Source organism: Asterias rubens, chromosome 8, assembly GCF_902459465.1.
Source record: "Asterias rubens chromosome 8, eAstRub1.3, whole genome shotgun sequence".
In the NCBI taxonomy this organism is placed as follows: domain Eukaryota; kingdom Metazoa; phylum Echinodermata; class Asteroidea; order Forcipulatida; family Asteriidae; genus Asterias; species Asterias rubens.
In genome coordinates this window covers 17,747,618-17,773,764 of record NC_047069.1, presented here as the reverse complement: position 1 = coordinate 17,773,764, position 26,147 = coordinate 17,747,618, and the positions used below count along the sequence as shown (strand labels likewise).

Below are 26,147 nucleotides of genomic sequence, written 5' to 3'. Positions count from 1 at the left end.
CAAGAAATCAAATACACGTCTTCAAGATAGATTTAAAGTGAAACATTTATAAGTGAAATCTGGTAATTACTCAAAATAATTATTACCATAAAACCTATTGGTAATGAGTAATAGGGAGAGGTTGATAGTATAAAGCATTGTGAGAAACAGCTCCCTCTGAAGTGACGTAGTTTTTGAGAAAGAAGCAATTTTCCACGAATTTAATTTCGAGACCTCAAGTTTAGAATTTGAAGTCTCGAAATCAAGCATCTGAAAGCACACAACTTCGTGTGACCATGGTGCGACAAGGGTGTTCTTTTCTTTCATTAATATCTCACAACTTCGATGATCGATTGAGCTCAAATTTTCATAGGTTTGTTATTTTATGCATATGTTGAAATACACCATGTAAGAAGACTAGTCTTTGACAATTACCAATAGTGTCCACTGTCTTTAAAATGAATGTAAATTACTGCCCAGCTAACTTTCAGACTACTGGACAACAGACTTGATGACCCCCCAAATGCCCTTTTTTCCCCTTTAAATTTGGCATTTAGTCCCTTGAGAAAGACTCTTTTGTGAATTACTGTTTAGTTTGGTTGCTGAAGAATTTGCGCACAGCTTATCCTTTGTTGCCAACAAACATTGGGTGAACAGACATTTTTCATAGAGAGGTATTCTGGCCAGGCCCTCAGCATTCCCGAATCCATCTCAACTCCTTAGGAGTATGCAGCACCAGCAACAAAAATGGTCACACAGGTTGGTAATCATTCCCTAATAATAATAATAAATAATAATGTTTAAGACTTGTAATGCGCACATATCCACCCTGCTGGGTGTTCAAGGCGCAACAATCTCTACCCTCACAGGTACCCATTTACTCCTAGGTGATAAGAAGCAATTATAGTTAAGTGTTTTGATCAAGGACACAAGTGTTACGACCGAGATTTAAACCCTCACTCCAACGACTTGGCCACCAGAACTTGACTTTGATGCACTTTGGCTGCATGGCTATATTACGCTCATTTACCAATTGAAAAAAGAAGCATACAAAACAAAGGGATTTGGTTAAAAAAATAAAAAAATAAAAATAAAAACAGTACAACTTAGGCCCTTTTCGAATCCACGGCTTCGCCCTGAATTCTGCTTCAGCCTCCGTTCTCTCGTCTAGAGCCCTGACTGAACACAAACGCAAAGCATGCGAAATTGTCAAAACAACCGCGGGGCCAAGCTAGCCTAAGCCGAATCTGGAACCTAAGCCGTGGTTTCAATGAAGGGCCTAAATAAATGAAAAACACAAACTTGTAAAACTTACCTTGTGCATATTTCTATCTTGAACTTCATAGACATTCGCCCGTAACCGAGTAATGACCGAAATATTCCGACTGGTCTCAAACGACACGGTGGTCAGAAAGAAAGGATTACAATTCTTGCCGATGATCTCTGTCTGTCCACTCTTTGACCATCGTGTGTCCGGCGGCGTTACACAGCTGACTGACACAAAGGTACTCGGACTGTCATGAGTACCGGTCTTAGGGAGGTCGGTACAAGCTGAAATAAGATGAAAAATAAGTGCTATTCATACAACAGCAATTTAACTGGGGTCCCTTGCAAGGTTGTAAATTGTAGCAATGTTTGACAAGATTTTGCAAGAGAACTTGGACAGTAAAAACAATTGTTGTCCTTTCACATGAGGTACATTTTGTAAAATGTTACAACCATGCTACATATTAGCAATGGACCCTTGCTAAATTGCTCTCCTGTGAAAGGGGCTTAAGGCTCCAGTTTAAACCTGTGTTACATATTGCTAAGATCAAGTACACTCACCAAGAATTAAACCTTGACATGATTGAGCATGGCCTGGATTTCCGGATTTCCGTGTGCGCTAAGCACAGACTTTAAGTGCCACAAATTTCATAGATCAGCTTTTGAAGAAAATATCGCTTAAAAACTGCTTTTAAATAAGCAGCATACCAGTCACAAATTGTAGTGTGACTTGGTAGTTTGGCTGGTAACCTGGTTCCGGTAAGCATAACTTTGTTGTGCTTAGCTACTTTTTGTGCTTAAGAATCTCTATGAAATTGCGCCCAAAATTATAAAAAGCACGGATTGTGATTGAAAAAAATTCTTTTTACAATGTTGACTTGAATTTTTTTTTCTTTTTTCTGCTCCTTTTGATGACATCATGACATCAGTAAATACACACAGTACACAATCTTAAAAGTAAAATCAAAACAGTTAACCAGACAACACTTTTGAATGTGTTTCTCACACAGCTGTAAAATAAAGTAAAAATACATCAACACACCTTTTTGCGTCATGAACATCTGTAAAGATTGATTTGGCGCATTACAAATACCTACTATTATTATTATTATCTAGGAAAACAATTTAATAAAAGTGGCGATAGTTCAAGTTGCATTAAATGATTAACTGTGAACCAATCGTGTGAAAATCAAATTGATTTAAGAACACCCGGTATGTACCTGCAGTCAAAAAATGAATTTTTGACAAAAACAGATAACAAAGTGTACACAAAATTATTCCACATGAATGCTCACATTACAAGTAAATCTGCCTGGAATTGAACAAAAAATTGAAATTCCACAAAAAAATCAGTTAAACATAAAAAAAAAACACGAAGAGCAACTAACCAAATTTGCACCAGCATTTTTTAGAGAGTTCCATCGCCCTATGTACCTGCTGCACACCAACTGACTAGTTCCTACCTACACATAACTTGTTTGAATGTTTCACCCTCCTCCCCTGCAGTGTTTAATATCTCATCTGGTATAACACTTTAGCTTACGTCCTGTCACATTTCTGGTCTGTGCAAACCCATGTTGACATTTTTTTTTCATAAACTTCCTTCTAATTTTGAAGAGGAATCATGTGAGGGTACAGTAATACATCAATCCACTTCAACGTGTTCTGTTTACCGTTTTTTTTAAAACCTAATACACCTATTTGGTCATCAATCCTAGCTTGACAATTTTGTTAACTCAATCCTGCGTACTGATTTCACAGATCTTGCTTATGCACATAATAAAGCAGCTATTAAGCACAAGCAAAATTATGCTTACCAGAATAAGGTTACCAGCCAAACTACCATGTCACATGTACAATTTGTGACTGGTATCTTGCTCATCTCCGCTCAGCAGAGATGTGTCGAGCAATATTTTCTGCTTAAGCAGCTCTATGACATTGGGCCTAGGGGGATTTGCTACCCCCTTATCATAACCCTGAACATTTCTTCATAATCTACGTTTCCTTGTTTTCCTCAAGTACTTTTAATGGTGCCTTGGTTTCAGAACCAGCCAGCAAAATAAATAGCGTTGTTTGATCACAAGAACAGACAGTGCAGTTTTAAAAAATTAGCCGAAACCTTTGCTAAAAACTCTGTAAAAGTTGACTTTTGTAGAGTTCCGCTTGCTTTCTTCAAATGAGGAAATGGCATGACCTGATAAAAGTGTCCATGTAATAAAATCCACATATATGTTGTCATTTAAAAAAATTGAGAAAAGTTTACAAATATTGAACACACATAGAGTGCATTGTTACATAATATGATCACGAGGTGAAACTCCGACCACAAACCTGCTACTCACGCGACAAGTTTTTCAAGAATGTAACTTTGTTTTTTCAAGAACGTACTGTGACACTCTGATCACAGACCAGGGCCCAATTTCATAGAGCTGCTAAGCACCAAAAGTTGCTAAGCATGAAATTTCTTCCCTGTTAAAAACAGGATTACCAACCAAGTTTACATTTGTTACACATTGCTAGTGACTGGTATCCAACTGTTGCTTGCAAATCCTGAAAATCAAGCGGAAATTTGGTTGATTACCAAAAGGTTGGTAACCCTGCTTTCATCGAGGCAAAAAATTCATCAGCAAAGTTTTATGCAGAGCAATTGGTGTGTGTTTCAAGAACATACTCTGTCACTCTAAACACAGACTTGTTTTGCACAGATTCTGTGGCCCCCCTCCTCAAGTCTGAGCCCTTACCATGCCTATCAATCTAAAAATATTTCACTTTCACAATGGAACCATTCCATCGGATATTGAATTAAGATAAAACTATAAACGCACATCCTGCTTGTAAATGTCAGCCAATTCCAAAGAATAATAACCCCACCCTACATATATGTGTTTTTTATCTCAGTATTTGTAAACAATAACATTGTCTCAATTACTTGTGAACAGGCTTTGTTCTACGCTTTGAAATATTAATGAGTAAACCACAAGGGAAAAGACTGGGTAAGATTGACTGGGTAAGTTTCTCTTGTAGTTTGCTACTTGATATTTGTAATAGAAAGCCGCATCCCTTTAAGGTGATCCTGTTGCTGCCAATTCCCAGATTGTATCGTAAACTTGGATGTGTGATCCCTCAGCTACACGGCAGTTACAGATTGCATGGATTCTGACTGGCACCCCGAACAGAGATATTGTCAAAATGAGGAAACCACTAACATTAGGGATACATAGCACAGTTATGGTAGAGCACCAGCTTATTAATCCGGAGGTCACTGTTTAAAGTCCTGCTTTAGTCAATTTTTTCTTTGTTCAACCCAAAGTTCTCTAATGTAGAGTTTTGTAGGGTGGGAGCACACAAAACAATAACTTTAAAAAAGGGTTGCGTTTGGGAAACCCTTGGGTGAAAAGCCTAATTAACAGAAAAGTTCTCTCTCTTTAACTTTCCTTTAATTTCATTTCCTTGTAACCTTCAATTTGTGTGGCCATCTTGCCTGGTGTTGAGAGACTTTAAAGTATTCCAAATGAGTTACAAAGTGTGAAGTGCGCATTTTAGGCAACACAGCTTAAATGTGTACCAGAATTTTGTATGAGCAATTTCACTCCCAAATGGTGAGTGGGTCACAGTAGCCGGACGTGGCAGTGGTGCAAGCGGTCAAAAGCAAAGATTGTCAACAAATTTTAAAAGATACTTACAAATAGACATTTCTAGAATGGGTTCCGACGTCGGTGCTTCATACGGGTCCATCTTTCCGATAACTCCATGCCTCTCTTCATCAATGGGATCTTGTCCGGTCCGCGCCATGAGTTGCATGCGTAGACTCTGCAGCTGACTCCGGAGGTTCTCGTAGCTTGCTGATTGTAAGAGGGCTACCCACTCATCCCGTAGGTCGGCGGAGTGTGCGGCGAAGAACTGGTTGTGCTCCTCTCCGATGTATTCTATACAAACGATTAAAATGAAGCAAGGGTGAAATTAAACTCCAAGATTGTTGACTGGCTTCATTATTTTCTCTCTAATGATGATGACTTAACAAATAAATCTTGAATTAATGGCGTGTCATGGCCGAGCGGTTAAGAGCACTGGATTTAAACTCTGGTGTTTCTGAACAGCAGAGTGTGGGTTCGAGAGTCGTGACACCTGTGTCCTTACATGCCTTAAGCAAGACACTTAACCATGATGCCTCGTCCTTCGGATGGGTCGTAAAGCCGTTGGTCCCATGTGTTGTGTAACACAAGTAAAATAACCCAGTGCACTTATCGAAAAGAGAAGGGGTTCACACCGGTGTTTCTGGTTTGATTGGCAGCATATTGGCCACAGCACCTTGTAAACCACTACATAGTGCTACATGTATCTAGAAGGAGCTACAGGTCTCATCATTTCAAACGTAGTCCCACATACCTTGCAGAAAAATTTTGTATAATAAAAGCGCATTGTGCGTCACTGAGTGACGGATATGCGTGCTATATAAGAAGCCAATATTGAATGATACACTGAAACAAAACAAACGAAAGACTCTCCTGAAGACAACCAAAGATTCCACGAAAGCCGAGGCCTATCAAGGCAGCAAGATTACACAATTGGTGTGCAACTTAAAATCTCCATGGTACATTACAGCAAATCTCTGGTGCTTGTATAATTGCCAGTCAATCACTCAGTCACTCCAGCTTTATAGGAAGAAACTCTAAATAAACAGTAAACTTGCGGGTACAACCATGTGTAAATCTCTTTTGTGGGAGTGTTGGCTCGGAAAAGAGCTGGTCTCGTTGTTCGAACAGTATACTCTGCTCATCTTCAGGAGAATGCAGGAATAATGGTGGTGGTGGAGCTTTCTTCAATGGCGTCTTTGAAATGCAGTGACTTGTAGTTCAGGCACATCAAACCTGAGCACCACACTGCTCAACGGAAGTCTTCAAATGCTACTTTCAAAGTTGATCTAAACATCCATTGTACTTTTGGCCAACAAAGTGAATTTAAAACTAATGTTTTTTAAGAGAATGAAACAGGAACGGCAACTTTCAAACCTCCGTTTTGAAGTGCAGTGACTTGTAGCTCAGGCACATAACACTGCTGAACGAAAGGCCTCAAATCTTAACTTCCAGTTTTCTTTTTACCAAACAAAGTGAATGAAAACAGGAACGGCAGCTTTCAAACCTCTGTTTTAAAAGGAAGCATGTTGGTGGGTGTAACTTGGTAGTATATTAGTTCAACATGGTTTCCCATTAAAGGCAGTGGACACTATTGGTAATTACTCAAAATAATTATTAGCATAAAACCTTTCTTGGTGACAAGTAATGGGGAGAGGTTGGTGGTATAAAACATTGTGAGAAACAGCTCCCTCTGAAATGCCATAGTTTTGGAGAAAGAAGTAATTTTCCACGAATTTGATTTCGAGACCTCAAGTTAGAACTTGAGGTCTCGAAATCAACCATCTAAACGCACACAACTTCGTGTGACAAGGGTGTATTCTTCTTTCATTATTATCTCGCAACTTTGATGACCGATTGAGCTCAAATTTTCACAGGTTTGTTATTTTATGCATATGTTGAGATACACCAACTGTGAAGGCTAGTCTTTTGACAATTACCAATAGTGTCCACTATCTTTAAGCTGATGCATGCTTTCAGATCAGGGAAGTGAACAAGTAGCGGCTGTACTTGCTGATGTTGTTTCCTCTACATTGACTTCACTCTGTCGCTTCACAAACAGCAACAAGCGGTGGTTGCGACAACCGATCTACCACAAGTAAACACTGATACTTTGAGATGTTATCACTGAGTTTAGTGTCAACCTAAATGAAATGTTACAAGTCCTCGCCGAAAGCAACACATGAGAGGAAAAAAAAAAAGGCATGTTCAAAACTGAGATTTACTACTTGCAATGTGAAAGTATTTAATTTTGATATGTGGAAATTTGCGTCGGGGTTAAAGAATATTTATCTTCCTCAGAACATCAGGCAATCTACTTCTTAGCAAATTTCAAAACTTTGCTTAAATCCCATCTTTTTTCAAAAGCCTACTGCACGGCGCTATGAGCAATGACTGTTTGATTGATCGATTGTTTGAATTTTATTTTTACCCATATACATCGATGTGTGTTAGCACTGTATTAGTCAGTACTTACCCGAGCTCTGTAAAAAAAATCCAGAGGCATATAAAATGAAACTAAAACAAAATTTCATTTTGACAATAAAAAGTGTCAGTGTCACTGAGTATGCTCAGAGATAAACCACAAGGGAAACTGACTAGGTAAATTCTAAATAACTTGGGGTTGAAAAAAAAAAAAAAATGTTGAGAGCGGGTTTTGAACCTTAAGAAATCCGAACATACATGTAACGGCACGCTACCAACTGAGGTCTCTGGCCCTAATGTTGGCGGTCTCCCTATTTTGTAAAATATCTTGGAGTCAAGTTTTCTGAGCTCAGCCCAAATTATTTCCTTCTGGTTTATTACTTCATATTTGTAATAGAAAGTCAAGTCCCCTCAAAGTGATCAAGTTCGTAGCGCGGACATAAGCGAATGGGCAGTCGCGTATGTAAGCGCACTCGCCGATTGTAAACAAATCACGGCAATGTGTGTTCTCTTAAAATTAAAATCGTTCCAGAGTCACGCAACACATCAAACATGTCTGCGCCCAGGGTGGCTTCAAAACGCAGAGCAAGTTAGCGCTCCAGTCAATATATATAGCTCTATTCACTATATAGAAGTAATAGGACACTTGAGTTGTTAACTAAAAGAGTTTTTTTTAGCAGAGTTGGTTCTGAAAAGAATTGAGTGCTTAACCACTGAAAACCAATGCTACTCAAAAGAGATATATTCACATGGTATAACCGCAAACCTCTATTTTACTTCCACCAGACAAAGTTTCAAATCCTTCTTAGTACTAAGTTTGTACTTTGTACTCCACCAGAATATTTCCAGTTTAGGAACGAACCATTGGCAAATCTCACATAGAGCAAATAGTCTGGAGTTGAAAATTGTGGTTTATTAAAAGTGAAAGTAATGATCGACATATTGAAAATCGAATGATCTATATCCTGCTGAATATGAAAGTGTTCGATGATTAGAGAGTGCAACCTGATAGTGACTATGGGCAATAGAATGGTGCCACCGTTAACGATATCAGTGATTAGAGATAAAATATGTTATCTACCAGTTCGCGCTAATTTTGAATCAGATGATTCTCGAATTATGAACTCTGCGTATTGTGAGTGTCAATTCGTCGAATGCTCAGTGCAAAAATTACGTTCTAAACTTTGCGCGTGTAAAACCAAAAGCAAAAACAAAACCTAACCTCTGTGACTTAATGAGGCTGGAAGGTAAATTCAGTGTGGAGTTGGTCTTGAAAAGCGTTTGAAACTGTTTTTAATAAAATGCATATGGGTAGAAGATGTTGTAAAAGTAGAATACAATGATCCACACAAACACGCCTCGAAATTGAACGGCTTTCCTTTTAAACTAACATGGTCGGCCATTTATGGGAGTCAAATCTTTGACTGCCATAAATGACCGACCGTGTTAGTTCGCAAAATAAAAGGAAAACCTCGCAATTTCGAGGCAAATTTGTGTGGATCATTGTGTTTTAGTTTTAAAACATCATTCCAACCATATGCATTTTATAACAAACGGTTATAGGCCAACTCGTCCGATTCAAGGCAACGTGTTCCTTTAAGCAAGACAGTTCTCTAAAGAACAAAATCTACCTGGTAAGTATGTAACACACATGGTGTTACTGCAAATCAAATTGATAAATATTTTTTAATTCCCTTAAAAACATTTTAATACTTTCTAAGGACGAGCAGAAACCTGTATAGTTTGATTCTTGATCAAGAACACAAGTATCACAATCGGTATTTCATATTGTTATTATTGAAAACAGATCACCACCAGGAAACGCCACACAGATGGTTCTACTGTTATTGATAAAAACAAAAACTGTTAAAAATATGTTTGGTTGAGAGACCGATAGTTTATTCAGAATTATTTTAATAAATTGGTGCCGTGACAAGAAAATCAAAGTTGATCATGGTTATTGGAAATTTTCCAAAACAAGATTACTACAATATCACACCATTAAGGCTAGTTCAACGAGCGAAACTGGAAGGCCATGCAGAGGTTACAAAATGAATTTAGTTAAAGGCGCCTTGGGCCTTGTTATTATATTATTATTATTTTATGGGTAAAAACCAAAATTAATATTATTTTGATTGTTTGTTCTCTTTGCTACAAAGAGAGGGTCTGAAAAAAATATCTCTCCTAAAAATCAATTTGTTGACACATTTGTCAACCGGTTCTTCTGGGGTCGATTTCACAAAGGGTTAGGACTGGTCCTAACTTAGGATTAGTCCAAGGAGTTATCAAAAACGTATAGCTAGATGAGTGACTCTTCCTAACTTGAGATAAGACTAGTCTTAACTCTTTGTGAAATCCACCCCTGGTCCTCTTTTTGTTCACCAACTACATGTATCCAACAAAACTACAACCATAATACACATGTACCCAGACATAGACCCTACTTATAAAACTTGTACAAATTATTTTACAAGTTTGTGTAACCTCAAGTCAACAGTGTTGGAGTGTCACTGAACTGGACAGCACCATTATTTTTCAATCAATCAGCTTATATTGTCTCGTCAACGCAAAAGTGATGTATATTAATTTTTGATTTTGAAAACCAAATCTTGTATAAAAATGCTTGATGCCAAAACATTGTATCTCGCCGCACACTTTTTCTCATTTTTTTTCCATCTGGGATATATTATTACTATTAATTTTTCTTTTTTACCCATACATCGATGTGTGTTAGCACTGTAAACTCAGTACTTTTCCCGAGTCCTGTGAACAAATACCACAGGCATATTTACTTGGGTGGGATTTGAACCCGAGACCCTTGCAAGATACGGCGTTTGACAATTTCAAACTCGCACGCAACGCAAGTTATATTTTAGGAAATACAACGCTTTGCACTGACATTTTTAAAATTCATGTTCGTGTACGAAACAGATGCACAATTTCACACACTTGCTAATGTATCAAAAACTAACCAGCATCACCGCATGAAAACCAAAAGTAAAAAGGGACTACTTTACATGCGTGTGAGGCTGTTTTAGTCCATCTTGTAATCTCCAATCCAATCTCCATAATAAACTGTCTGCCGTAGTACAATCTAGAATAATTATGCTGATACACATCCGTCGATAAGTGATTAAAGGCAGTGGACACTATTGGTAATTACTCAAAATAATTATTAGCATAAAACCTTACTTGGTGACGAGTAACAGGGAGAGGTTGACAGTATGAAACATTGTGATAAACGGCTCCCTCTGAAGTGACATAGTTGTCGAGAAAGAAGAAATTTTCCACGAATTCGATTTTGAGACCTCAGATTTAGAATTTGAGGTCTTGAAATCAACCATCTAAAAGCACACAACTTTGTGTGACAAGGGTGTTTTTTCTTTCATTATTATTTTGCAAATTCGATGACCGATTGAGCTCAAATTTTCACAGGTTTGTTATTTTATGCATATGTTGAGATACACCAAGTGAGAAGACTGGTCTTTGACAATTAACAATAGTGTCCTATGTCTTTAAAGCATCCATAGGCTTGTTCTGCAGGCTGGGCCCAATTTCATAGAGCTGCTTACAATTAGTGTGATCTTAATTTTTAAAAACATAATAGATGATTTTAAAGTTAACTTTTTATAAACTTGATACCAAACAACAAAGCGTATATGAAACCACTGATAAAAACGAATGTAACTTTCGGGCAAAAAAGTGAAGTAGTCACTCTTAAAGGGGCACATCAATTTTCCTCTGGTAAGAGGCACTTCTATGCGGAAAATGGTAAGCTTGTAAAGGAACCTTGCAGAGGGCACCACAGCAACTGCTGTTGGTGTCATGGGTTATTTTGAGGCATGTAGTCATAGAGTTGAAACCGTTCGTCTTCAAAAGAGCAATCGTAGGTAATTACAAGTGAGAACTATTGATTAAAGCGAGTGGATTGATGAGGTTTATGATAGATTTATCCATTTCCTATGAGAGGGCTCTTTAGGGCAACTATCAGCATGAATCATAACGTGAATGTCAGACAGATTCCATTTAGTCCGTTTGGAGACTTTCCAGAAACATATTTCAACCCTAATGAGTTGGGGTGGTTCTGAAAAGAACCGTTGGTTCAACTCGACGTTTCGATCAGTATGCTCTGATCAGTATGCTCTGATCAGTATGCTCTGATCAGTATGCTCTGATCAGTATGCTCTGATCAGTATGCTCTGACCGTCTTTTTTCTCCAAAAGACAATCAGAGTATACTGATCGAAACGTCGAGTTGAAACCAACGGTTCTTCTCAGAACCACCCCAACTCATTAGAGATAGTCATTACATGGTGTTACCGCAAACCTTTCCATATCGTAGTTCCACCATGCAAAGTTTCAAATCCTACTTATATTTCAACCCCTCAACCCTCTACTCTTCAGTATCAATAAAAGTGCACACATTTGATACAAAACTTGACTGAAGATATCAGTAATCGTGTAAATGTTTTGCTTCTATTTTATGCTCTTTAGAGACTTTTGAGTTGCATCTTCGGAAAACAATTTCAGTTAAAGGAGCATTACAGAATTGGTAAGAGAAAAAAAATCCTCTAAGATTATAGATAATACATTTAACTTACACGGTCTAAAGATGGTGGTAGTATTTTGCTCTGCAATACATGTACAAGGGAACTCAAGCGCAGTGTAGTAGAGATATCTTGACATTAAAGCCCTGGCAATCCCCGGTGAACACTAATCCTAGTTTCTGTAAATGAGTGGGATGCGGAGACGCAATCGGCATTAAGACGAGCATCCTGTTCAAGCTAATTGATTTCTTCCATTAAAGCGTCATGTCTTAAGGACTGATCATGTATTGACATTTTTAAGCGTCATCTGAACACATACCTTTTTAGGCAATATTATTTTAAATAATTGTATTTTGTTTCCTTTTTAAATGTTTTGGTAGAGTTGTTTCTACTTTTTCACTGGCTGGTCCAGATTTGGCCACAAAACCACTATAAAGTAGATACCCAAAATGGAGTTCTGACTAACATCTGTGGGTTTGTGGATTTGCGTTTCTAGACTAAGGGAAGGGTTGAGTAGATTATTCAGAGTGGGTGGAATGGATTAATAAGCCTTTTTGAGATATGGCGGACCAGATCTCCTAATAACCTGTTTCTTCCTTTCACACGCACCCTGTACTCTAGCAACGCCCTTCGATTCACTGGTCCACGTCTTCGGAATGCTATCTCTAGCGATTTAAGAACAATGCCGTCCGTGGGTCGATTTAAGATCTCATACAAAAGAGTCCTCCTCTCCCACTATGTAAATAGATAAATGTAGAGAAAAGCTATGTAACATAGCTTTTCTCTACACTTATCTATTTACTTTTGTCGTCTTCAGTTAACCTGGTTTACTATTCTTTGTACTTTGTTTTTAGCATTTTGTATTGTCATTGTGTGTTTGTCTTGTCATTGTTTCTTCTTTGCTGTTTGTTTGTTTGTTTGTTTGTTTACTTGTCTGTATAAAGGCTGTTGTCTACAAGCCTTAGCTTACTCTAACAGCCACATGATCTCGCTCCTCTCTTGTACATAGTTAATTCCTAGTTATTAATTTATTATTTGCTTTAAGATGATATTGTTTCTGTATAATTTAATGCGCTTTAGATTTGTAACATTTCTATGTACTGTTTAATTCTCACAATTGTTCTTTTTTTTCAACCAGAGTATGGAATAAGCGTATTATTGAATTGAATTGAAAAAATGCTACAACACTATAAGGTTTGGGTAAATTTGTGTATGATACACCCAAACCAAACAGTACTCTCCTATAACGTCCGCCAAAACCTCAAAAAGGCTATGAGATTGGCCAGAGCTGTCTCTGGTGTGGTTATCTTAAGATGTGTGTGGTGAAGTTTTGTCTAATCACTTTAAAATTTACACAAATGTTGACTGTCAGGCAGGTATCATTATGTAGGAAGTTTCAGATCAATGAAAAAGGTGCACTTTTTGAACTTATATAACTCTCGAAGTAATGATGCGATCATATTGAAACTTAGCAGGTTGTTAGATATTGGCAAGTTCTTGTGAATTGTGAAATGACATCATGATGACGTCATCAACCTGTAGAAGTTTGAGATCACGAGATAATAGTGAAAAACCGATTACACATTTTGCATGACATTGATGCAAACAAAAAATGAATAAAACGCTCACTGAGCGATAAACTCCAAACGTGAAGTTAAATTATTTATTTCTCATAAAATATGGCATTTCAGGCAGAAATATTTTAAGGGATGTTTTCTACACTCATCATCATTAGACCGTGTTTGATGTAAATCTGTGATCTTCATGATTTTGTCTTCTTACCAATTCTGTAACGTTCCTTTAACTACATGTATGAGCTCAAAGCGTGAAAGCTTGCAAGCACGAAAGCTTCTAATACATTTATTAAACAAAAACACACCCTAAAAAAGTAGGAAAAAGAAAAACAGAAAAAAGAAGAAGTATGAAACAGCAGGGGCGGGGGGCAAAACAAAAGGTAGTTGACAAAAATATTTTATTTTACTTAAGGTTTGTCACAACTTAATGAGAGTGGACTTATTTTGGGACATTATGTGACTTGTGACTTGATTTGACTTGAGCAAAAATGACTTGCGACTTGACTTGACTTGAGGAAAGATGACTTGCGACTTGACTTGACTTGAGGAAAAATTACTTGGTTACAACACTGCATGGATTTGAATAAGGGAATGAAAAAAGTGGCAAATCATATTAATTTTTGAGTTCATCCAGGAAAGTAGGTTACATTGGAGAGACTTGCCCATATGACTTGGCAACAAACTTCCAAACAGATTTAACTTGAGGGATTTCACACACTCATCATAATAATCTCAAGCTTTAATGTTCACACTTAATACGCCAAGTGCCGTCAATCGAGTAATGCTGTACACAATGGATTTCAAAGAAACTTGAGTCGCTGTAATTGGATTTCAATTACGACTGTTGAAACATTTGCTGTACATTCATGTGTAGCTTGAGTCATTGGGAACTATTGGTTTTAGAAGATACATTGTAACACAAATATAGTGCTTTGAAGAGAGTATTGTTTCCTGATGCGGTTATAGTTGATTTGCTCTAACAGTGCGCTGTAAAGTGTGCACAATTTTGCACTAAGCAGTGCCATGACATTAGGTCTGCATAGAGAAGTGACAGAATCCCCACATCAACACAAAATGTAAAACTTAAAGTTTGAACACAGCTATGATGAGTCCATGTAAGGCCGTATCTGATTGGCAGTTACAGCTTCGACTTGTGCTACATTTGTATGGGGGGGGGGGGTAGCAAAGGATGTCCTATACATGTACTTCAATAGGAAATCTAACCCAACATGAAGCTGTAGCCTCCAATTAAGTCACAGCCTAAGGAATAAGTGGCTGCGGCTGAGGCTTTATACATGTAATCAAGTAAATCAGATAGTTATTCACATAGCAATAGCCTTACAAATAGCTGCAGCCATAACCGCTAGTTCAAATATGGCCTAAGTTTTTGTTTTTTTATCAATGGCAAGTTCCACATCTTCAGAAGACAAAAGGAATACATGAAAACTCCTGAAATTAGTAAAACTCCTGACGAATCGCATGCATGCTTGGTTTCAAGGAATTGTTGTATGACAGTTTGTAGTCTAAGTACAGTCACCATGAGTGCTGGATGGGAGGGGACGATATTGTCTGAACTCTCTTTGTTTCACTCACTAGAGGCAATTAAACAGGTGAATACAAGCAGGTGGATCATACTGAAACATGAATGAACACGGTGATTAAAATAACTACTAAATCATTTTAAAGGGAAGAGTTTCTGGCAGGCAATCATTTGAGGTCTATGAAGTTTGAATTTTGATTTCTTCCCTTTTTTTCATTTAATTTATTCTGGTTGATGAAGCCAAGGGCTCTCAAAAAAGCAACTTAATTACTGCACCAGCCATGAACCAAATGGAAAGATGACACTGAAGGAAGTTTCAGTTTTAGATGTGGGACGAAAACCCCAGATAAATATTTCAGGGAAACCCCACGCAGTCAGCTAGGTAGGGACTGAAACCCAATCCACACAGTGGCCAAGGCAGGATTCGAACCAGGGTCCTAGAGGTGGTAGAAGAGGAAAGATACCACTACACCAACCCAAACACAACATCACTTCATAGTTTGAGGAAGTGCAAGAAATTCCTACATTCATGAAAAAAACACTAAATCCCCATGAAATCTCTACTTGTACCAGCAATCACAAGTGCCAAAAATCACTACCTGTATTTAAAGCCATTGGACACTTTCGGTACAGAAAAATAATAATAAAAGTTCACAGATTTACAAATAACTTACAGGGTTTACAGAAGGTAATGGTGAAAGACTTCTCTTGGAATATTATTCCATGAAATGCTTTACTTTTTGAGAAAACATTAAAACAATATCAATTCTCGATATCGAGAATTACAGATTTATTTTAAACACATGTCATGACACGGCGAAACGTGCGGAAACAAGGGTGGGTTTTTCCCGTGTTTTTTTTCCCGACTCCAATGACCAAAATGAGCTCCAATTTTCCCAGGTTTGTTATTTGATATAGAAGTTGTGATACAGGAAGTGTGGGCCTTGGACATTACTGTTTACCGAAAGTGTCCAATGGCTTTATGAGTTACTTCATAGTACAAGAAATATTTACTTATATCTGAAATCCTGATACATACAGGCACATGAAATCCCTGCTTGTATGAGAAACTGCAAACTTGTACGAGAAATACCCACTTAAACGTGAAACAAATACAAGTAGAAGTTCACATACAAGCAATCCCTACTTGTACATGTACAAGAAACTGTCATGGTTTGATGCCAACTAGGCAATGAAACATGGACAACTTTTCATTGCAAATGCTACAATTAGTAGATTCAGACGGAATCAAACAGATGGTCCGCAACCCAAAGTGCCACTCCCAAGTTCCAATCCGAGATACCATGAATCATTAATAAACACTGTCGACATCCTGTATTGATGTAATGTCCATCATATTAAAGGTATGATGATACACTACATATTATTATACCTCAGTAACTAATTGTGAAGTTTGATTGGTCGAGAACCAATCACGTGCCCTGCAACAAATACGCATGAACCATGGCGTGGCGGGTAACATAAGTGATGCTAACCCGGTTAACATTACCTTGATCGTTTTCAGCGTGCTTGGATTTCCAGCGTTTAGTACAAAACGACCGCGGGTTTGAGGGAACAGTGAAGAATTGTTTTCTTATTTGAACAACTGTTCGTCTGCTTATTAAACTATACTATAAATAATGTTTGAATATTACAACTAACTTTGAAAAGAGAAATAATCATGTAACCAAGTTATAATGAAACAATTGTTGCATGCTGTGATTGGGGTCCACTGATTTTGTACAACCTCGGGGGATAAAGGCACACTCGGCTTCGCCTCAGGTGCCACTTTCCCCCCCCCCGGGTGTACATAACGCCATAGATCCTGTCACAGCGTGCACCAAGGGTGTTTTTTTCTTGTATAGTTATCTCGCAACTTCAACGACCAATTGAGCTCAAATTTTCACAGGTTTTTTTTTTATGCATAATGTTGAGATACACCAAGTGAGAAGACTGGTGTCCAGTGTCTTTAATACACTATTTAAAGCCAACTCCACTCCTTATGAGTATGCAGCACCGGCAGCCACATTGGCATGCAGGTTGCTATTCACCCACATCAATAGTCTGTACCCTTGCAGTTACCAATTTACTCCTGGGTGGTGAGAAGCAATTAAAGTTAACTGTCTTGCCCATGCACAAGAGCGTCACAACCAAGGTCCAATTTCATAAAGTTGTTAAGTAGAAAATACTGCTTGACAAATTTCTTTGCTAAGTAAAACGTGAGTCGGGCACCAGCCACAACAGTGCAAGTGTATTGTGGGCTTAATAACCTGATTCTGCTGAGCAATACTATTCTGTGTTTAGCAAGTTTTTGTGCTTACAGGCTTTATGAAATTGGGCCCAGGATTCAAATCCACACTCGGTCATCAGAACTTGAGTTCAATGCTCTGCACCGCGCTCAGCCACGACACACTATTTTCAGGTCAATATTAAACTAACTCACCGACACAGAATGCAAAGGACTGTATCTCCCCATACTCCTCCTTGATGAAGCACTGCTCTAAGATGACCACGCCCTGGGGTTCAGACATGAGGTCACGACCTTTGAAGTAGAAGAGGAGGTTTCCACGGAGACGACACCATCGCTCACTGTAAGCTATAAATAGGATTAAAAGAAAAAAAGTAATAAAATCTTGATCAAAGCTGTCTGAAATATATAATAGTATAATAACCCGTTTTTATATAGTGCTTTTCACATGTTTCTCAAAGCGCTTCAGACATTATTACCCCTGGTCACTGAGCCTTAAATTATTCCTTAAACCATCTCAGCTCCCTGGGGAGTATCAGCCTGTGCGCAATATATGCGCTACTCGGCTAAACCAATCACAAGAACCATCTCTGCCCTCACAGGTACCCATTTACCCCTGGGTGGAGAGAAGCAATTATAGTTAAGTGTCACGACCAAGATTAGAACCCACACTCGGCTGAACAGAAGCATCCGAGCTTGAGTTCGGTGCTCTTATCCACTTGGCCACGACACCCTATAGTGCATATTTCATATTTTTTCTTTAAAATGTACTTGCTGTGTACGACCAATATACAGTACACATGTCATGGGTCTTCTGTTGGTACCCATGTAACCCTGTTTCCACCGGTAACCTGTTTCTGAAAGATTGTACCTTCCATTTTATAGAAGCTTTACAATTTAAAATCACAAATCTCCTAAAATATACACTTTTTGCTGAGAACATAATTTATAGCCAGGACCCAATTTCATGAAAGAAAATGGTGCTTAGTTAATGCTTCTGCTATTAGGCAAAAACTTAGCAAATAATCAGACACGATGATGGCCCAATTTCATGGCTCTGCTTACCAAAGGCACATATTTGGCGCTAACGGAAGCAGGGAATTCTGTGCTTACGGCAAGCGTTCAGGGTTAACGGCGAATTTTGGCTTCTGCGCGAGCGTACTCTGCGTTACTAGGCACTCTACGTTACATACAAGGCTAGCGCAGAAATACCGCGCTTGCATGTTAGTGGGGAATCGTGATTGTGAGCGCAGAATTCGGCGGTAAGCAGAGCCATGAAATTGGGCCCATGTATTTTGGCTGGTCACCTATTTCTGTTACGCACAAATATTTAGCACTATAAGAGATCTGTTGTGTTTATTGAAAGTTGGGCTCAGTGAGTTTTGCTTGAGCATGATCAGGTAGCCCAAATGCTACATACAGGTATTTTTTAATGTTTCTCTGATGATAAATTGCAGCTTAGCAGATAAGAGATACTTTCTGCTAACCAGCTCGGAGAAAGTACATGTAGCTAAAAATTCTAACAACTCTCCTCACCCAAGAGAGTCAAAACAGGTATTGTCTAGGGTCATATCAAAGAAGGCACTAGTTCGAGGCATTCTCAAAGAAGATCCCAACATTTCACTTTATACATCATTTTCTTTAAGATGGTAGAACACCGTCTCATAATACTGAAGTGTTCCTTTTGCATGAAATGCAGTCGTTACTCAGAGTTAACCGCAAAACTAACCCCAAAGTAGACCCTTTTAGCTGCCTTAACCAAGTCAAGCTGAGCAATATTTTCTACTTGGCCGGACACAAAATGGCATCGGCCTCTACTGTTTCAGGTCAAATCAGACACTGCCAAAATCGCTTCGGGGCAAGACCGTCTTTTACTAACAACAGGAAGTAGTAATTTGTACCAACTATTTCCTGACATGCTGGCAAATTCTTAGACATTAAAGTGATAAACGAAAGAAAGTTTTCGAGACATTTGTTGTTTGTGTACTTGAGAGAACTCCCAAACCATTCAGAGTCCTTTTTGAGTGGTTGTTACAGAGCCCAGGAAATTGCTAAATAACACCAAGGAAATGTACATCAACGTACAATTTGAAAGTTCCACTAAACATAGAAGTCATCCTATAAACAACATCAGAACAATCCCATGGGAGGGAATTCCCCTCTGAACGAGGAAGTTTACTCAAAGAAAATTTTGATCTGTGACGTGGTTTATTGCCAGGATTCATGCCAATGAGTATAAAATCCTGTGCGTTGCCTACAGTGGGCGTAACCAGAGGTGGAGGGGGGGGGGAAGAACCCTTACCTCTTTTGGACCCCCCCCAAAAAAAAAGAGATATAAAGAAATGCACAAATGAATGGTTCCATACATTTCTATTCTCCTTTTGGGGTAGAATAGATGTAAACCTAAAACCTTATCAATGGCTGTATACCGTTGCTTAAAATTAATAAATGTATTTACCCCTACCCCTCCAAATAAATAAGTCTAGTTACACCACTTCAGGCTGTATGTAGAACTGCTATTAACTGAAAACTGGTCACCATTCTCTGCTTTACTGTGCAAGTGCTGCATTTCTGCACTACATGTGTTGGCAAAAAAGCCTAGTTACCATAAGTACGCACACAAACAAGCAAAAACTTCCTGCCAACCCGTACAAAAAGTAGGACAATTTTATTGAGTACAAGGGCAGCAGACCTACTATCCAAGCCTTTTGAGGCACATGACAATAAACGTTCTATTTCTCTTTCCCTCGCTCAATGTTGTTGACCCCAGCTAGAGCGTAGACCGTGCAATGAAAGACAACATTTAGCAGCCGTCGATTTCACAAAACTCTTCCTAACTTAAGATTAATCTTAGGACTTAGGACGAGTCTCAACCCGCACTGTAGCATGCAGACCTTAAGATTAAACCAAAGTTGGGACGAGTTACTCGTCCTAACTTGAGATATGACAAGTCCCAACTCTTTGTGAAATCGACGGCAGGGGTCAGGGGCCAAACAAGATACATGTATGACATGGAATTGTGGATGTGCATATATATGGGTTTTGACACCAATTTTTACCAATTTTCTGAGGGTCAAACAATCAGAAATCAGACGGAATTAAGTTGGTTTTAAAACTTTTCATGGTGGCAGTATGATAAGGTGAGGTTTGCGGTAACACCATGTGAAATCCTTTTTTTGAGTAGTGTTGGCTCTAAAAACCATCGGTTCTTTTCAGAACCAACACTATCCAAGAAAGACGTAAGTGGGAAGAGAATCCTGCGTTACTGAAATGCTTGCAATGCGAAGAAGACACTAAAAAAAACTGTAGAATGATCAATGACAGGTCTTCGTCCTCCAAGTCAGTAGCCCCCCTTCGGCAGTCCGTCTGTTGTGTTTTCCTTGGGAAGTGAGGCTGGGGAAAGGGCCACTTAAGCAATTGTTCCCCTTCATGTCACTAGAAGTTTCCTATCAGATGGTTAAGGATTAGGGACTGTAATAAGGGTGGCGGGATTGGGGGAGGGGGAAAGGCTTAAGTTTGTCGGAGGGTCTCCAGGGGGTATGGCATGGGTTAGATTCTACTGGGTGTGCAGGTGGTCGACTGACAAGCAAGAATATAAGGATCATCTTAAGGGATCATCCGAAATGGTCAACAACTTCAAGGTTGAATAACTTAGATATATGGTTTTTCAGTATTTTCAATGTATAAAACATTGTGAACAACGGCTCTTGCTCTGAAGTAACACAGTTTTTCGAAAAAGAGGCATTTTCTCAATCAAATACTAAAAGATCTCAGGTCTGAAGCCTTTTATTGACATCCAAAAGCACAGAAATATGCAACGATGGTGTCTTTTTCCTCTTGCAACATCAATTCTTTTGCAGCATCATTCTCTTGAAACATCAATGACCAATTGAGTCAATTTTTTCACAGATGCATGTTGGGATAAACCAAGTGATAATACTGGTCTTTGAAAATTAATAAAGGTGTCCAGTGCCTTGAAATACACATGTATGGACGAATGCAAAATTGACAGCCTATTGAAATGACAAGCTAAGTGGTCCTGCCGACCAGTCACCACAACATTTAAGGGCACACCATTATAACAATTTTAATAATAAAGAACACTTAGTAGAGCACTGGTATCCGCCTCAGGAAGGCGCTCATGGCGCTTGAGGAGAGAAAGACAAATTAGGACTGAGGATTGTGTGAGTATGCTTGTTTGAACAGGTGAGATTTTAAGTTTGTCTTGGATGTCAGTGGGAGTTGGTTCCACACCCGGGCTGATGATACAGAAAAGGACCTATTGCCCCAAAGAGTGGATTTTCTGGGCTGATGAAGCATCATGAGCTCATTAGAACCACTGCTGATTGCATGCTTTGAAGACAACTTCAACCTCACATCCACACAACCTCACACCTCACTACCTCAACCAAACACTATGAATCTTATGCAACCACATCAAACCCGCAGCATCCCTGAGGCACACCACACCCAGGCCCTGTCCCCCTATTGCCAGTGGGTGATAAGCCAGTGAGACTTGACCTTCTCAGTGCAGTTAAAGACCCCCCCCCCCCCTGCCAGGAAGGTTGTTACTACCGGGCGTATATCATCACAGCACATTTAGGCACCAGATTAATTATTTATGTACATAATGGGGGTCGGGGGGGGGGGCGGTACCTCTGCCTACAACTACTAACAACACATCCTGACATGGGACCCTCCTTCACTAAAGCCCCTTTTACACTACAAATATTTCCTGGCAACTTCCAAGGAATATTTGGCTGACCTTTTCAGACTGGAGTTGCTGACCATGGCAAACTCCCGGGGAATGTCTATTACACATTTAGGCAGATGTGTGACTTCAAAAATCAGACTATTTTCACACGAAAGAGCTTGTGGCCGACGTTTGACTATAATGTCGTCATTAATGACACTTCCATATAGGCAGTATTAGCTAATATATGGAAGTGTTGTGGCAGAGCAGTTAAGAGCACCAACTTCAAACTCCGGTGTTTCTGATCAGCAGACAGTGGGTTCGAATCCCCGACTGTGACACTTGTGTCCTTAAGCAAGACACTTAACCATTGCCTCGTCCTTCAGATGGGACGTAAAGCCGTAAGTTGGTCCCATGTGTTGTGTAACGCCTGTAAAAGAACCCAGTGCACTTATCAAAAAGAGAAGGGGTTCGCCGTAGCACCTTCTGAACTTAAGCAGATCTATGCAATTGACCACAGATCACCATTCTCTGCCAGAGATTGGAATTTTACATCAAAAGACACAAAAGAAAATGTTAATGGTTGGCTTCGCGAGCACTACAACTCTTCTGTGGAAGTGTCTATACCACCGGTCTGTGGAAGTGTCGTGGCCGAGCGGTTGAGAGCACCAAATTCAATCTCTGGGTTCGAATCCCCAGCCGTGATACTTGTGTCCTTAAGCAAGACACTTAATCATTGCTTTGTCCTTCGGATGGGATGTAAAGCCAATGGTCCCATGTGTTGTGTAACGCCTGTAAAAGAACCCAGTGCACTTATCAAAAAGAGAATGGGTTCGCCCCGGTGTTTCTGGCTGTGGCTGCTGTATGCGCCGTAGTACCTTGTAAACCCTTCTTACAAGGTGCTAAATATTTGGGTCTCAGAATTCATCACTGCAATAACCTATCTTTCTGAAACTCAGCGCCTTGAGTACCTTATTTGAAGACAAGACTTTGATGTTATTGGTGTTATTATTATAAAGACCTACAGGTGCAATCTTGGACATTCTAAGTGGTTTTGTCTGTATGCTAAAGGGGAATTTGATCTGAATTCAAAAAAATAAACAACATTAATAAATAAACAAATTACACAAATAATTATTGCTAGACACATATTCAGATTCAAATTAATTTCCAACTTAGCTTGCATGTAAAACAAGTTAGATACCATTTAATGTAAAATTAAGTAAAATTCACCCACACAAACAAGTTGGTCTGACTTTGGGTAGCAGTCAGGTCAGGGCAGGTCAACAGGTGTCACAAATATTGCCATCTGCTCGTCATTAAGTAGTGCCCTTTTTTTGAAGTAGAGCAGATTTTTGGATAAAGGGTCAGTGTATAAACCTTTGCATGTGGGTGCACAAAACATCTTTATAGTAAACACCAAAGTATTACCATGGTGGTCAAATTTCAAAAACTTACAATATTTTTTTTTACAGACCCATGTCCCCCCAACTCTTGCTTCTATTGTGTTTTAGGTGTTCAGGCTTCAGTTAAATACCTATTTTTATTGTTTGATTTGTTCACTTAAAGCCAGTGGACACTATTGGTAATTACTCAAAATAATTATTAGCATAAAGCCTTACTTGGTAACGAGTAATGGGGAGAGGTTGATAGTATAAAACATTGTGATAAACGGCTCCCTCTGAATGACGTAGTTTTTGAGAAAGAAGTAATTTTCCACGAATTTGATTTCGAGACCTCAAGTTTAGAATTTCGACTATCTCACCGCGTGGGACCATAAACGACTTGTCCACAAGTCTATTTCAGTGCCTATAAATCATGTGAATACTTCAAAAAAGTACATTGTGCACAACAAAATAGAGTCAACATGAGTTGCATTGCATGCCTTGTGCGGACAATGTTAAGTTCTTTTAGCGTTTTATGCTCTTTCCTACTCGATACAATTGTTGCTTCAGTAAATAGCATAGCTACGATTGTAGGTTTCTACATACATGTACAATTGGCCTTACAAATAACTTTAAATAGATAACATGTGGGTGTTCCTGAAGGTGACAAACACTCAAGCTCTAGTTCATTCTTATTTTGTTATTTTGTTTAAGTAAAAAGTAAGTAAAAACAAAAAAAAAGAAGAACCGCCAACATTGATTTTTCACCTCATTTTTAAAACACGAAATGACACATTAAGCTCCCAACTATACTACTTTTATGATTTCAAAAAAAAAAGATGGCAGAATGTCAGATCAAAATTTCAAAACAAAAACTGGGAGGTGTTGTCATTCAACAAACTCCATGTTGTGGCCAACAAGTCAAGTGTATCAAACTCAAGTTCTGGTGGCCAAGTCATCGGGGTTGGGTTTGAACCTCGGTCATTACTCTTGAGTCCTTGACAAGACACTTGACTTTAATTAGTTGTCTTCACCAAGGGGTAAAAAAGGTACCTATGAGGGCAGAGATAGTTCTTGTGATTGATTAAGCACAACACATATTTGGCAGTGTAGGATGCATCCTCCACAATGGAGCTGAGATGGTTTAAGGAAATAAATAAGTGGCCAAGTGACCATTAGGGCCCAATTTCATAGAGTTCCATAGAGCAGAAAGTATTACCAAAAAAAATTGTGCTAGACAGAAATGGGCAGGATACCACTCACAAATTGTACACATCACATGGTAGCTTGGCTGGTATCCCAATTCTGGTAAGCATTTTTTTGTTATGCTTAGATGCGTTTTGTGCTTTTAACGCAGCTCTATGAAATTGGCCCCAGCTGTCGATTTCACCAAACTCTTCCTCACTTAAGATGAATATTAGGAGTTTAGGATAGAGTTAAGTTCCGTATCCATAGACGTTAGGACACATTTGAACCCATCCTAAGTTGGCACGAGTAACTCGAGATAGGATTAATCCTAGCGTTTTGTGAAATCGGCTGCAGGAGTAGGAACGTTAGATTGCCACTAGCCCAGGTTGGACTCCTCTGTTGCATGCACTGACTGACGTCATACCAGGGCTAGATTGCCATGAGTGTCAGTCACTGCATGACAGATTTGAGCCCTATACAAGAAGCCACTGCAGGACTGGAATATTTTATACTAAGCCACAGGCCACAGTCCAGTAGTTTTAGTGTCACTAGGCCAGTAAAGTTTTTACCTAGGAAGAAATTTCATGCTAAGCACATTTTTGTGCTTACAGGCTTCATGAAATTGGGCCCAGACAAGTTCAGCAGTATTGTGTCTTACAATTGAATAACAATACCGCTGTGTAATATTTTGAACAAAAAACAATTTATGTTCAAATGTTGACCCTGAGACATCTTTCAATTCTGTTGAGTAATGAAGTATACTTGATACCCAAAGAGATAAATGAGACAAATCTTCTCTTACTTGTCATAGTGCTTAATTATTGATAAAAAAACATGCCTGTGATATTTTTTTCACAGGACTTGGGGAAAGTACTGAGTATGCAGTGCTAACACACATCGGTGTATGGGTAAAAAACCAAAACTAATTAATACAAATAAAAACAGTTCAGTGCATTTCTCGGAGCTTCATGTACAAGCCCTACACAGTCTTGCGGATTTTCCTCTCAAAATTTAGGCCTGCACTGTTTATATTTATTATAAAACCCCAACAACTACAATGACTGTTTTCCTTACAAGTAAGAAAGTCTAATATCTTCTCAAACTTTTACCAACCAGGAAAGTGTTTTCTACTCAGCCAGACTTTATTCAAAACAACTAAATGTCACCGAAGACGGGAGGACAATTCTTGTTTTAAAACGAGGTCAGGTGAGCTCCTATGGCACGATCATTGGTCGGGAGAGTCAAAGAGGAAGCGTCCATTAAGGGCACTTGTTGTGAATTTCCGCCAGAAACGAAAGGTAGGTACTTGGACGTTGGCCAAGCGATGTGTGAGGTAAACACTGGCTAATGTCAAGACAGCATGTGTACCTGGCATGGAAGGCATGTATTGTCAAGAGTCAAAACAGGAATAAAGTTAGTCTTTACTAGCGCAGGTGTGCGATTGTTTCTTGAGAGGAAAGCTCCTCAAGGATTTGCAGATGTGTTCATTCACTAGGAATTGAAAGACTAGAGATTTTGACAAATCATGGCATTTCTGTACTTGTTAACTTGCTACGAAAAGTTGGTCTTCACAATGCCAAAGGGCCACTCTAATATGAAGGCTACATGAAAAAGACGGAAAGTTTAAAGAGATTTTAACCCCTTACGAAGAGTGGCGTTTATCCTTGTTTCA

At 38.9% G+C, this 26,147-nt stretch overlaps 1 protein-coding gene across 4 annotated transcripts in view; it reads right to left on the bottom strand.

Moving 5' to 3' along the window:
* Window positions 1-26,147, bottom strand: part of LOC117293265 (inositol polyphosphate-4-phosphatase type I A-like) — a 97,492-nt gene that overhangs the window by 44,216 nt on the left and 27,129 nt on the right. For 2 of the 4 annotated variants that reach the window (XM_033775491.1, XM_033775492.1), the window contains exons 7-9: window positions 17,405-17,557; window positions 4,929-5,171; window positions 1,295-1,530 (exon numbers count right to left, since the gene is read on the bottom strand). In XM_033775491.1, the coding sequence (XP_033631382.1) occupies window positions 1,295-1,530; window positions 4,929-5,171; window positions 17,405-17,557 (632 nt within the window). Of the gene's footprint in view, window positions 1-1,294; window positions 1,531-2,633; window positions 2,714-4,928; window positions 5,172-6,254; window positions 6,373-17,404; window positions 17,558-26,147 lie in introns of those variants that run through there. The other 2 variants (XM_033775493.1, XM_033775494.1) reach the window with 2 other exon arrangements.